Genomic DNA, 14276 nt, shown 5'->3' with positions numbered 1-14276 from the left:
ATCAATTCTGTTTGCCACTCCAGTCAAGTAATGAATTGTGTCTTTCCAAAGCATGAGTTTTGTTTGTTAACTGAAATCATATGGAATTTTTCTAAAATTCCTTTTTACTTTTTTATTATGTTTATATATGGCAGTTACTTAGAGCAATATTTAAAGATGTCAAAGTTATAAAGGACTTAATATAACTTAATTTTATTCTATAATTTGAAATAAAGTCTTATAAAAAAAGTGATATGAAAGAAATTCTCATCTTGAGTGAGATATGTCAAAGACATTTTATTGAACAAATAATTCAAAAATCTTAACTTTTTTATATGAACATCCTTTAAAAATTATGTTTCAGATAAATATCGAGCATCAATTTCCTATGCAAGGCACAACGATATACAAGGAGCAAAGATAAGTTGACCTCTATACACACAAAAATATCACAACAGAAATAAAAAGGAAAGAGAAAAGTAAGACAGAAAAAAAAAATTAGAATCGAATACCTAAAAACAGCATCCCAATTCAAATATTTCCCTTGTTTGGAATCTGAATGGTGATCTAAATGTCGAACAGTTTCAGGATCCTGAATCAGGCGCTTAAATTTCTCAATCTCTCTCTGAAAATGAAAAAGAACAAAATAATGAGTTACCAATCACACATTCATTTCAAAGAAAGATTAAATTTAAGTAATTTACTACCCTTCGCTCTGTAGCTTTATCAAGTTCTAGTTGACGGCAGCAAATAAGCAGATCATTAAGTGCTAGACTCATGATTCAGAATTTCAGAAAACGTATCTGTAAAAAAATACATATATATGTAAAATTATTTGATTGTGGTATTATATAGTTAGATCTAACTATAACTAGAGGCATATTACAAAGCATAATGATTTTTCTTAATATTTCCATATTTAATGATTTTCTTAGAATATATCAAAACAAAGCCTTAACATGCAAATGTATTGAAGCTGCAATAGGATAAAAATAAGAAATGTATAATTTACTTTATTGTTTTGAGACCTCTTCTAAGAAACATGACATTTATATTAAAATATAAAAGATGAATAAAGAAAACTGTCAGGCAAAGAATAAGGAAAAGAGCACTTGAGGATTTAACATTGACTGAACTATTCAAAAGCACCCTTTTTTATAGATAGTGACTTGCCATTTTCCTGAACCAAAACCTTAAATTGTGTTTTCGAATTGATATGTTAAGAGGTTCTCAGAGCTAGCACTTACATCTCAACTGGATTTATGGTTCTCATTTAATACATAAAAATAGAGGGAAATGATACTATTGTTATACAAGGAAATGAAGGAAATTACATGCTCTAGTGACAGCTTTGTAAATGTCAAAGGTCAACTATAGCTTACTCTATACCTTAATGCCATTGCAGTAGACTTCCTTTCAGATTTTTTGATATACTCAAACCTTTCTTTGATAAACTTAAAAAATAATCTTTCAAGAAAAGCACTGTTTTAGTATTTCTGAGCCTTTTTACAAAGAAGCTTCATTATTAGTAGAAATGTTTATAAACAAAAAAAGCAATGTCCCTATGTCTGTCTATTATACCTACACTACATATACATCTCAAGAGGAAAAAAGGAGGGCTGAGTCCTTTCCCCATCTTTTCACATTTAAGTTCTACTCAATCTTTCAAGATCAAGCATATTTTTCTCCCCCTGCAATACCTCACAGAATCTTAAAATTGGGAGGAATTGAGAGACCATGTCCAAACTTCCTATAAAGGAAGAAATTTCTCCAACAAAATTACTACTGTCTCTTTAGACACTCAGAACTACCTCTATTGGCAGATAGCTCTAGTTGTCTTCTCCATTTATATTCAACAGTTGTTTTGATTCCTTTACCCCTCCTTTACAGTTACAGTAATAAATGAGTTATTACAACCTCCTTTCAGTTCAGTTCAGCTCAGTCTCAGTCATGTCCAACACTCTGCGACCCCATAGACTGTAGCACACCAGGCCTCCCTGATCATCACCAACTCCCGGAGCTTGCTCAAACTCATGTCCATCGAATTGGTGATACCATCCAACCATATCATCCTCTTTTACAACTTCCTTTACTGTGCTGTATAATATAGGCTGTTGATTACTTGATAGCCATTTTCATTTGACTGTATACTTCTTGAAGACAAGAACTGTTGCTTTCATTTTTCTGTTATAGTTTTATCAAGAACTCTCTCTTCTTGCTCAATCTTAGTTTAACCCCTTTTGAGTCAATAATGAAAATAAAATTGGGATTCTAACCAATGAAATGGTTTTTCCAGTGGTCATGTATGGATGTGAGAGTTGGACTGTGAAGAAAGCTGAGCGCCAAAGAATTGATGCTTTTGAACTGTGGTGTTGGAGAAGACTCTTGAGAGTCCCTTGGACTGCAAGGAGATCCAACCAGTCCATCCTAAAGGAGACCAGTCCTGGGTGTTCATTGGAAGGACTGATGCTGAGGCTGAAACTCCAATACTTTGATTACCTCATGTGAAGAGTTGACTCACTGGAAAAGACCCTGATGCTAGGAGGAATTGGGGGCAGGAGGAGAAGGGGACGACAGAGGATGAGATGGTTGGATGGCATCACCAACTTGATGTATATGAGTTTGGGTGAACTCTGGGAGTTGGTGATGGACAGGGAGGCCTGGCGTGCTACGATTCATGTGGTTGCAAAGAGTCGGACACGACTTAGCGACTGAATTGAACTGAACCAATGAAAACACCTTAGCAACATCCAAAGAACCATACAGGCAGGTACCTATATTGCTAATATGTTATTTGTAATATGAAAAAAATACATGCTTACTCAACATGTGACACTTTCAAGACATGGTAGCTCTAAAGTGTTTTTTTTAAGCTGTGTTGACTTTGCTTCTCCCTATCCATCTCTCAAAGATTGATTATTTTCAAGAAAACAAAATAGTTCAGTATTATCTATATAAATAGGAAATGTTCCTTCACTGATACAAGCAACAATATTTACTTGGCAACTACTGTGTTCAAGGCACTACGCTAGGGGTAGAAACTTAAAGAACAAATCCTACCTTCATGGAGTCATAACTAGTTGGGGAGAGTAACAATAAACTAGTACACTGATAAGTCAATGCGTAATTCCAAATTGTGACATATGCCTCAAAGGAAGCAAATACTATTTACGGCCACCAGATGAGAAGATCCAGCTCACTGAAAAAGACCCTGATGGTGGGATGAGGGCAAGAAGAGAAGGGGACAACAAGGATGAGATAAATTGGATGGCACCACAGACTCAACAGACATGAGTTTGAGCAAATCTAGAGATAGTGAGGCAATGGCACCCCACTCCAGTACTCTTGCCTGGAAAATCCCATGGACAGAGGAGCCTGGTAGGCTACAGTCCATGGGGTCACTAAGAGTTGGGCACGAGTGAGCGACTTCCCTTTCACTTTTCACTTTCCTGCACTGGAGAAGGAAATGGCAACCCACTCCAGTGTTCTTGCCTGGAGAATCCCAGGGACAGAGGAGCCTAGTGGGCTGCTGTCTATGGGGTCGCACAGAGTTGGACACGACTGAAGCGACTTAGCAGCAGCAGCAGCAGAGATAGTGAAGGACAGGGAAGCCTGGCGTGCTGCAGTTTATGAGGTCGCAAAGAATCAGACATGACTTAATGACCGAAAAAAAACAAAAAAATAAGTAAAATTTACCTTTTATAAACTACCAAAGAAAATGTATCAGAGGAGCTTACAATAAAGCCAAGATCTGTATGAACTGATGCCAATCACAGAAAGAGTTAAGAGAACCAACATCTTAGAGAAGGAGACTAGCCTAGCCAAAGGTTCCTAAGATGGAAAAGGCAGAGAATGTTGGAGGAACTTAAGATAACTAGAGGAACTAGAGTAGTTAGCTAGAGTAAGAGCATCACTAGATAGAGTTTAATTCAATTAATATATTAATCCACAACAATTTAGGTTCCAGTCCCAACATGCAACTGGTATGGATACATATTTCTTAAGTAATAGCTTCTGAATTGGCAAATCCATTGTCCTTTGCTGATCTCAACCAAGTTGATCCCTTTGCATAATTTGACAATGATGTTTATAACTGATCTTCCTGGATCTAATTCTGCCCTTGGCATGCCATTCTCATCTTAATGGTAAAAGTGTGGGCTCTGTGGTCAGACTGTACTAATTCATATCCTGGTCCTGCCACTTAAAAGCTGCATAACCTTGTTGTTGTTCAGTTGCTCAGTTGTGTCCGACTCTTTGCGACCCCAGGGACTGCAGCACAACAGCCTTCCCTGTCCTTCACCATCTCCCAGAGCTTGCTCAAACTCATGTCCATTGAGTTGGTAATGCCATCCAACCATCTTGTGCTCTTTCATCCCCTTCTCCTCCTGCCTTCAATCTTTCCCAGCATCATAGTCTTTTCTAATGAATCAGCTCTTCTCATCACATGGCCAAAGGATTGGAGCTTCAGCATCTGTCCTTCCAATGAATATTCAGGGTTGATTTCCTTTAGGATGGACTGGTTGGATCTCCTTGCAGTGCAAGGGATTCTCAAGAGTCTTCTCCAACACCACAGTTCAAAAGCATCAATTTTTCAGTGCTCAGCCTTCTTTATAGTCCAACTCTCACATCCATATATGATTACTGGAAAAACCATAGCTTTGACTATACAGACCTTTGTCAGTCAAGTAATGTCTCTTTTTAATACACTGTCTAGGTTGGTCATAGCCTTTCGTCCAAGGAGCAAGCATCTTTTAATTTCATGGCTCTGTAGTCACCATCTGTAGTGATTCTGGAGCCCAAGAAAATAAAGTCTGTCACTGTTTCCATTGTTTCCCCATCTATTTGCCTTTACATGCACTTTACTTTCTGTCTGGAAGGCTCCCACTGCTCACTGCATCCCAGTAGCTGCCACCTAGATGGGTGAAGGTCTCTCCTTTTGACTCCTTTCTGAGGATTAGGCCAACCAACATTGTGTGGGCACAGGCCAGGTTGTGTGGGCACAGGCCAGGCACTTAAAAGCCACTATGGTGTCTGCCACATGAAGATACCCATGTGAGGATAAGGGAGTCATGGAATGAATCACACCACAAGGGCATCTACCCCCTAGCAAGACAACTTCCATGCTTCATGTTAGGCACATAGTGGTTGAATCAAAACATAGAGCCCATCGTCCGCTGGCCACCGCCTCCCCAATAGGATTGTAAGCTGGATTCCTCAGCCTATATTCCCTGTCACTTTCACTTCTTTCCTTTTTAGTCCAGATTGATTTACAGGAGTCTAGGTGTTGCCTCTGAGCCATTCTAAGAGTGCCCTCCACACTTCAGGGAAATGCCAAATGGTGAGTCAACTATGGTCGCTCCCGAGAATCTCTTTCTCTGCCTGGGTCACACGGTACCTTAGCTGAACCGTTCTCAGGGGTCACCTCTCACTGCCCGATGCACCTGTTGAGACGGTCAACCATTTTGTGCCATCAGTCGCACGGAGAGATCACTGGAACAAAAGAGACGCCTTTCTGTCAGCTGGTGACTCTCAGTACCCCCATTCTATGGCATGCAGGCTAACAGTGGGTTCTGGTACGTCCTGGGAGCCTCTGTCTCAGACTCACCCCTTGGCTACATTCTCTGGAACTGGAAAAATTTGACCCTGCAAAAGGCCTAGACCCAATACAAACTGGGGGAACAAAAAAAATATCCTCTGAATGAAACACTAGATTGTAGCAGAATCCTTCAACTTGATCTCTTTTGCCAAAATCAGGGAAAGGACTCAGAGTTTCCTTATGTTCAGTCCTTCATGGCCCTTAGAATCTGGATTTGAGGGACTCATGCTACATGTGTGTTTCTGTTGCCTCCCTATCCCATCCCCCTCTGCCTCCTTCTCCATCAGATTTCCTAGACAACCCCTACTCGACCTTTCCTATCCCCATTTGATATCTATTGTTGGAGACTAGGAAAGGATTCTGAGGTTCCCTTTGGTCCAGGTCTTTCTCCTATATCCAAAAGCTTGAGGGATCAAAAACTCTCCTGAACATTCTAGAGAATTCCCTTCTAGCTACTCCTGTCTCTCAGGGTGGGGAGGGACCAAGCTTCCTTCCCTACCCTTGCAAATTCCCTTACTCCTTCAGATTCTTCTGATCAAACAAGACCCCACTTCTCCCAGACAGGCAATCCAATATTTTCATCAGCTGTCTGTCTCTGACATGAGAGTCAATTTGAGCACTATTTGGTCTATATTTTAGTTATAAAACTATCATTGCAGAAAGGAAAGATGACTTTTTGACACGGATGGCCGTATATTGTTTAGACCCTGGAGAAAACTGGTTAAAATGAAATTTTTTTCTTGGAAACTTGCAAAAACAGTTCTTTTTGGATATGCAATTAAAAACAACTAGCTTGTTAAAAAGGCCTGCCTAGGGAAAACTTGATGTTAACCCTTGCCAGGTCTTTGAAATACACAGCCTACTTTGCCTGAGACCTCAGCCTTGGTCAAATTAGAACTTCAAGCCAAGAAAAAAAAAGTGTCAAAGAGACATTTTAAATCTCAACTGGAAAACTATGAGATCTCTATCTGTCCATCTGGACTTATGTATTTCTCAGTGTGTATATTTTTCGATAATACTGAAGTTAAGATATAAATGAGCTCTAATTTAATTGGCCTAAAGAAAAGTAATTGCTTACAAATCAAACAATTCTAAATACAAGAGAAACTTAACTGAATGAATCTGACGTTCACGTGAGCTGGGAAATATTCAATATTAAGTATCTAGTATTAATGTTTGTTTGCTAATCTAATATAGACATGTCAAGTCATTAACATTAAGAATAATGTTTTCATTGTGCCTAGGTTTAACATGTTAAATAGTTATATTGTATATCTGTTACATGTTTGTCAATGAGAAAAATATCTCGAGTAAAGAAACTTCTAAAAAATAATATGCAAATGATATGAGCTTTTAGATAAACTCTATTAGGAATAAATATACTTTAGAAATGTCTGTCTAAAATAATCTCTCCAGATTTTGGTAACCTGAATGTCTACAGTTGTGCTAAACTAAGTGACAGAAGTTTATTGAATACCTAGGTCACTTCCAAATAAGATTCTGAAATATTCATCACTGAATGCTAACTTCCTTTTACAGAGAAACTAAAGAGATTTGGGACTATTCATAAATATGTTTGGTGCTACTCTGAGATATTTTCTATAAGAAAGCAAAGGTTTTTTTAGAAATTATGCTCACCAATCTACAGAATGCTAATATAAAAGTCAGTTCTTGGTTGCTTAAGCAAAGTAGGCTGAATGTTTTTAATAAAGAAGGTATGAGGAATGAAATTGCATTTTATGAAGGGAAAAGGAAGTAAGTCTGACTTACAGGTGGTTGCTTCAGGATGGGAGAACAAAGTAATGGGTACAGAAAGTGATAAGAAGTTTTGTGGAAAGTGGACCCTGAGAAAAGTTTTGTGCATGGTTAGGACTAAGTTTAAAATAAATTTAATTTGCTTTTAAATGAATTTAAATGCTGGTGCAAAAACTTAAATTTGGCCTTTCTCTCTGTTAAGAGGACATACTTTCTTCAGAAAGTATGTCCTACTTCCAATAATAAATTTAAGTTTCTTTACCTCTTAATTGATCTGTTTTATATTTGCCTTTGAAATCCTTTTTGCTACTTTGGCTAAGTGAATAACTATTGTTTCACAGTGACCAATATGAGCCTATCTGACTGTTATAAACCCTTTTGATATTTATTGACAAAACTTTCCAAATGATTTGACTTTTAGCTAACTTTAGGATGCTTCAGAGGGCCCGTGAGATGTTCCAAAAAGAGATACTAAATTACTTGGGTTCATTTGACATGTTAAATTATATGAGAAGTACTGTTGGAGGAATGATGAATCATCTCAGGTTATATTGTATGGTTGATGCTTCTACTGCAGATATCCTAAAAATTATGTGGAATACATGAAAATCTGATATGTCCTGGTAAAATGTCAGTTATAATTCTAGTTACCTACCATGTTAAAGTGTTACATGTCACAGCAATGACCAGGTTTCTTTGTCAATGGCAAGTTAACCAAATTTTAAACATGTCTTCTGTAGTTTCACTCTGATGTCTTTGCAAGAATACTGCTACTTCAAGATTTATGGAAAAGACTTTTCTAAGGTTAACCAAATAAACATATTTTATTATTAACAGTAAGCTGGTACCAGACTGGAATTTGGTCGTCTCTCTCTGTTAAGAGAAAAAGTTTTCTTAGAATACAGCTTTTGATCACAGATTGTGAATTTCTTTGCCTTTAAGTGATTTATATTTGTTTCTAAAATCTTTTGTTCCTTTGTTAAATAAGCATTATTTCACCATGATCTATAAAAATTATGGTAGATGTAGACAAAGCTTATTCTGTTTCTGCAAAAATTAACCCCTGTCAATTTAAAACATGGCAATAATCCACTCAAAGAATGGTCCACTCAAATCCACCCTTTGAGTGTACCACTCCACTCAGAGTCTACACAAAGACTCAGACACAACTGAGTGACTGAATTGAACTGAGTCTACTCCTAAATTGGGGAATTAAAAATTGGTGAATAGCTGCTAATCAGAGTCAGGGCTAAGGTAAATCCAAGATGACCACTTGGATTTTCCCAGGTCCCTGACAAACCTCATTTTATTTGATGAGTTAAAGCCTTCTCTGGCTACAGGGTTAATGTCCTCACAATAGAGGAAAAAAAAAAAAAATATATGCTTCACTGAATATTAAGTTCTAGCTTTGTTTACTAAGGTCTGTTTACTAAGACTCACTTCTGAGATAGTTGTTATATCGCTAAAAGGCTTAATTTGATTGCCACCAAGCTATAGTCTGCCTAGTCAAGGCTATGGTTTTTCCAGTAGTCATGTATGGAAGTGAGAGTTGGACTGTGAAGAAAGCTGAGTGCTGAAGAATTAATGCTTTTGAACTGTGATGTTGGAGAAGACTCTCGAGAGTCCCTTGGACTGCAAGGAGATCCAACCAGTCCATCCTAAAGGAGATCAGTCCTGGGTGTTCATTAGAGGGACTGATGTCGAAGCTGAAACTCCAATACTTTGGCCACCTGATGCGGAAAGCTGACTCATTTGAAAAGACCCTTATGCTGGGAAAGATTGAGGGCAGGAAGAGAAGGGGATGACAGAGGATCAGAGGATTGGATGGCATCACCAACACAATGGACATGGGTTTGGGGGGACTCTGGGAGTTGGTGATGGACAAGGAGGCCTGGCGTGCTGCAGCTGATCAAGTCACAAAGAGTTGGACACAACTGAGCAACTGAACTGAAGCTACAGTCATTTAACAACTAAGTCAGATGACCTGGGCATATACCATGCTATACCTAATGGAAGTTCTTGACTTAAATTCTTACTTATGATCTTACTAACAACTGCTGCTGCTGCTGCTGCTAGGTATATTATATTCTATGTCACCTGTTTCAGAAACTTGTTTCTTATGTTACCAAATGAATGACTAAGCCTATGATAAAATGCTGATATGCAGTTCCATATGAGATCAACTATTTTAATAATGTAACTCTAGACACGGGAAGAAGTAACAGGAGGGAATATTTTCCTGGACCAAGAGGCCAGTAAAACATGGATGGTCCAGAGACTTTTGCTACTCACAAGGCCTGGTCTAGTAACAGTACATTGAGTGACCTATCAATGGAATCTTCACTAGACTTGGGAATGAGCCTTCCCCGCATTGTGGGACACAGTGGCCATGAAATGCCTCCAAAACACGGTCAAAAATGTGGCTATGAAGGGGACCTGCTGACTGGACGTTGGTAATTGCCAGATGCCTCTACAAAAATTAAATCATGACCACTGCAAGCTGCTGAGCTTCAACAGCCCCTAAAAGAAGTTCAGGGTAGAGATCAGAAATAAGGCACTTTGTGTTCTGTGAAAAACTGGAAGAACAGGCCTTCAGATAGTCAGATGTTTTCAGGTCAAGATTTTTATGAGCCCAAATTCTTGCATCCTCTCATACCTAGAGAAACACTAACGTTACGGACCAATGTTTGGTCTTGGTTCTCCTGGTGAGCCCCTCAGCAGTTTTTCTACTTCTTTTAAGCTTTAGGCCATGTTTCTTTAACTTTCTTGTTAAGTTTGTTTCTTCTAGAATACAACAAATACATCTCCAAATAGTAATACTAGAATATCCCCCAACCAACATCCAGACAATGCTGGAACAAGCTGCCTTATCATTTTGTGGACTCTCACCTCCTTCTGTAAATGCACCCTGGCAGAAAGTGGGCACTGGGACTCAGGACCCCACAATGTCCCTGCTCGGCTTGAAGAAGCCAGAGTGGTCATTGCCCCATTCCCCAGTGACTTGTGTCCCTGCGGTCTGAGACAAGGATAGGGTAGGTAGACAGGTAGTCGTGAGCAGGGTGTTAACCGGCCAAAGTGTGGCCCATAAATAAAAAGAGGGGGGAATGTGGAGCCCTATACCAAGGTCACAGGAAAAAAATCTCTGGAACTGACCAAGCCCCATAGCAACTGTTGCCATGATCCTCCGGATCTAAACCGGCCAGTACCCTAACCCCATAATATGTAAGATACCCACCCTACTGTCCATCCTATAGCATCCTACTGCTACTTCTAAGTCACTTTAGTCGTGTCCGACTCTGTGCGACCCCAGAGATGGCAGCCCACCAGGGTCCGCTGTCCCTGGGATTCTCCAGGCAAGAACACTGGAGTGGGTTGCCATTTCCTTCTCCAATGCATGAAAGTGAAAAGTGAAAGTGAAGCTACTCAGTCTTAGCGACCCCATGGACTGCAGCCTACCAGGCTTCTACATCCATGGGATTTTCCAGGCAAGAGTACTGGAGTGGGCTGCCATTGCCTTCTCCTATAGCGTCCTAACCAATCATCTAATGCCACCATTCCAGTGGGAAGTTTTTCTGTCTTAAGGCTATGGAAACTGGCTGTAAGCCTGCAAAAGCATTTGGCTCTCCCCTGAAATGGCCAGCTGTTTTAACAGCAGCTCCCACTCTAATAAAGTTTATCCTCCTCCTCATTCTGCCTCATGCCTCGAAATTCTTTTCCAACCCCCACACAGACCACGACACTTACCACAGGATAAAATTACCACAGGGAAGATAGTACACAGTCAGCCGACAGTCAGAATTTTGAACTGGAGAGTGATTCCAAAGCCCAAGCTGTTAATCAGGAGACTGCAGTTTAAGCCTCTACAAATTGCTCGGTGATTAAAACTGCTAATTATAAGAGGGGAGAAAAAGATGATTAGTCAAGCCAGCTTCTTCGGCGGCCCTACCGTTGGACTCGGCCGAAGCGGAATCTCTGTAAGCGGTGATGTCCGCAGCCTACAAGCCCGCTCAACCCGCCTCCCCCAAGGCCCGAGCCGGCTGTCCAAGCACTATTTGGCTTCCGGATCAAACCTGGAATGATCGCACAGCGTACGTTTCCAAAGGAAGCACTAAGGCGGACTGGCGCCGGGGCACCGTCTGCCCACGCTGGCCAAACACGCACGCTCTCCGCTCCCAAGACTCGCTTCCCCAAACACAGCGCTCATCTGAGGGAAACGCGCGTGCGCCCTGTCAGCCAATGGCGTGCGGCCCTGCGTCCGCCGCTCGCCCTCTAGCGCCTGCTCTGCCTCTCTGCTCCCGCCTTCCCGCCCCGCCCCCATCCAAATGTGAGGGCGGATGTGACGACAGCTCCAAGTAGAACGGAGGCGGGTTTCTTTTCGGCGCCTTTCTTTCTCCGGCGGAAGCGATTGGCTGGCGGGGAGCGAAAGAGGCGGGACAAGTTGCCGCGGGTTCAGTGCCGCCACTGGAACTGGGAGATGCGGCGCAGGGGCTGTCGCTGTGTTGGTTTTTACCCGAGTCTCGTCTCTCACTACGGTTTCTTCTGCGGCTTCGATCATGCTGTTACCTTCGGATGTAGCCCGGCTGGTATTGGGTAAGCGCTGGCGCGGGAGGGAGGGGTACTGGATCATGCTAAGCCGGACGGAAGGACCTTTGGAGCCAGAGGTTTTTCCCAGGGAGGGGAAGCTTTGGGGCTTTGCCTCCCCACCTACAAGTTCAGACTAGCGGTGAATCTTCTTCAGTGGGAGGCTCGGGCGGTTTAAGTTTCTTTATATGTGAATGCTCCTCTCTTCCGAGACTCTCTGGCGAGGGGCGGCTGAAGAGAAACTCCGGGTGGAACACCTGAGGCCCGGATTTGGAGGGAAAGTCAGGCCTGCACATTTAATTAGAATCCTGCAGGGGAGTTGCCTACGTGATGGATGGACTGCGTGTTCTTCAAGCTTGGGCTCACTTTCCCGTGTCAGAGCTGGGGCCGAATAAGGAAAAATAAAAGACTTCCCCAGCCACCTAGCTTTAGCGAAGGACCTTCCTGACGGCCTTCTCGTAACTTGCCTTTAGAGCGACGAATTTGGAACGAATGAAGTGATCCTGCCTCTCTGTCCCCCAACCTCCTGCAAGAAGTCGTAGAATGTAGAGGTGTGAAACGCCAATTTCATACTTTTAAGACAGCAGCAATTCCTTTTTTTTTTAATTAGCAAGACTTTTAACTGGAAATGCCTTCCAGTTGAACGTATTCTAGTCCTAGTTTTTCCTCAGTTTGAAGAGTGACACTGCCAGTTGTCAGGGTGTATTGTCTGTGCAGGAAACGGGTTTTGTTGTTTGTCCCCTGAAAGAATAAAGAGTATTGTATTGCTGGGAATGAGAGCCACATAAAACTCAAAACCGAGCCAGATTTACAGACATCATATGTGAATGGTTAAATGGTAAACATTTGTTCTAAAACTTCCCTTGGTATCCAAAGGCCATTACTAACATTATTTTACTGTCAGAAAAATTCATTTCTTATTCCCTTTTTAAAGTATTCTGCCCTGTCCAAAAAAAGAAAAAAGTTTTTACGCACAGAATCTTGACAGGCACATTTTGCAGGAAACTTTAGAGGGTAATGGTTCTAACCATCTGTTTTTGGAGAAAATAATCACTTAAATTTAAACTCATATTTTGTTAATGTTTGGTTAATATTTTGCCCACTTTATCAAAACTGAATATCAACAGTTAACCTACATCGAAAGAAGAAAGCTGTCTATCTTGTAATTGTTACATTAATTAGGCTTATTTGTAAACAGATCCAAAATAGACTTTCACAAAATTCACAATAAGACTGACATACTTTATTATGGTAGCTGTCCTATTTGCTTTGTGGGATGTTTAGCAGCATCCCTGGCTTCTATCGGTTAGATGCCAGCAGGGACCCAGTTCCCACCTTCACCCAACTGTGAGAATAAGTGTCCAAATGTTGCCAGTATATTTCCTGAAGGGCAAGGACCACTGGCCTTAAGAAAGCAGTACGATTTTCTAACTGGAGTAATTTAAACAAACTTGTGAGTATTCTCCTAGACTTCCTTTTTCTTTAAAAATGGATAAAAATTACAGTCATTGTTTCTTATCCTAAAATTCTTGTCATTCACATTCCATTTTTATTGCCACCAGTCCTAACAGTATGCGTCCCATTTCTCCTTTGGACTGTTTTCATAGTTTCTCATATAGTCTTGTAATTCATCTTATTTGTGGTTACAAAAATCTGCCTAAAGCATTCACACTACACCTCCAGTTCTAATCGTTGAAAGAGCTGTGCACTTACCAGAAATTTCAAGTTGTGCAAAAGAATATATACTACCAAAAAAAGCAAATATCACCACTCTTGCTTTTTTCGTTTAGCATTATCATGTCACCACGGAGATCTATGAATCACAAAACTTAGTGGCTTAAAAATTAACAGTTTTATTCTTTGCCATGATTCTTCTGTCAGTACTCCCTCCCTCTCAGTACTTCTTCACTCCTTCTCATTGTTGCCCCTTTTGTTCATCATGTTCTTGCAGCAAATCTTTGGTTGCTTAGTATGTTCCAGGCACTGTGCCAATTGCTAAAAATAGAGTTCTCCCCTTAGAATTTACATAATTAGGTTTTTTACCCTTACCACACATACCAAAACACTTTCCTAGACCCCCACCTCTTATTTTATCTAATGCTCTATGTTACCCTTTTACAAGTCAAATTTATTCAAAGAATAAGCTCTCCTTAGTTACTGTACTTCCTTACTTAACTTTCATTCTTCAACATACTACACTGACTTTTGTACCTCACTACTTCATTTAAATAGCCTTGCTACTCGGCCATATCCAGCTATTGCCTTGCTAGAATTTCTTTAAATATTGTACAGGTCAAAATATATACGTCAAAATGCCATTTGTTGTTTCTGGGCCACCAGTTTTGGTTTTTATGTCATACAAGGT

The 14276-nt window shown here is 40.5% G+C and overlaps 2 protein-coding genes across 18 annotated transcripts in view; one reads left to right on the top strand and one right to left on the bottom strand.

The window, feature by feature from the left end:
- The window catches only part of ATM (ATM serine/threonine kinase), a 155115-nt gene extending 143579 nt beyond the window's left edge, over positions 1-11536 (bottom strand). For 4 of the 15 annotated variants that reach the window (XR_015141808.1, XM_086339054.1, XM_086339051.1 and 1 more), the window contains exons 1-5: positions 11401-11536; positions 11075-11217; positions 5375-5469; positions 687-782; positions 492-604 (exon numbers count right to left, since the gene is read on the bottom strand). Coding sequence is in view for 12 of the 15 variants with exons in the window: in XM_086339054.1 (XP_086195180.1) it covers positions 492-604; positions 687-758 (185 nt within the window). In the remaining 3 variants the exon portion in view is untranslated. The remainder of the gene's footprint in view (positions 1-491; positions 605-686; positions 783-5374; positions 5470-11074; positions 11218-11400) is intronic. The other 11 variants (XM_086339043.1, XM_086339049.1, XM_086339041.1 and 8 more) reach the window with 7 other exon arrangements.
- A 245-nt stretch (positions 11537-11781) lies between these two features.
- Positions 11782-14276, top strand: part of NPAT (nuclear protein, coactivator of histone transcription) — a 53507-nt gene continuing 51012 nt past the window's right edge. For all 3 annotated transcript variants that reach the window (XM_086339056.1, XM_086339058.1, XM_086339055.1), the window contains exon 1: positions 11782-11920. Coding sequence is in view for 1 of the 3 variants with exons in the window: in XM_086339055.1 (XP_086195181.1) it covers positions 11884-11920 (37 nt within the window). In the remaining 2 variants the exon portion in view is untranslated. The remainder of the gene's footprint in view (positions 11921-14276) is intronic.

Source organism: Bos grunniens, chromosome 15 (genome assembly GCF_055505025.1).
Source record: "Bos grunniens cultivar Pamir isolate PY7600 chromosome 15, Bosgru_T2T1.0, whole genome shotgun sequence".
Lineage (NCBI taxonomy): Eukaryota > Metazoa > Chordata > Mammalia > Artiodactyla > Bovidae > Bos > Bos grunniens.
Note: the sequence above shows the minus strand (reverse complement) of the source record. Positions and strands in the feature narration are given on the sequence as shown.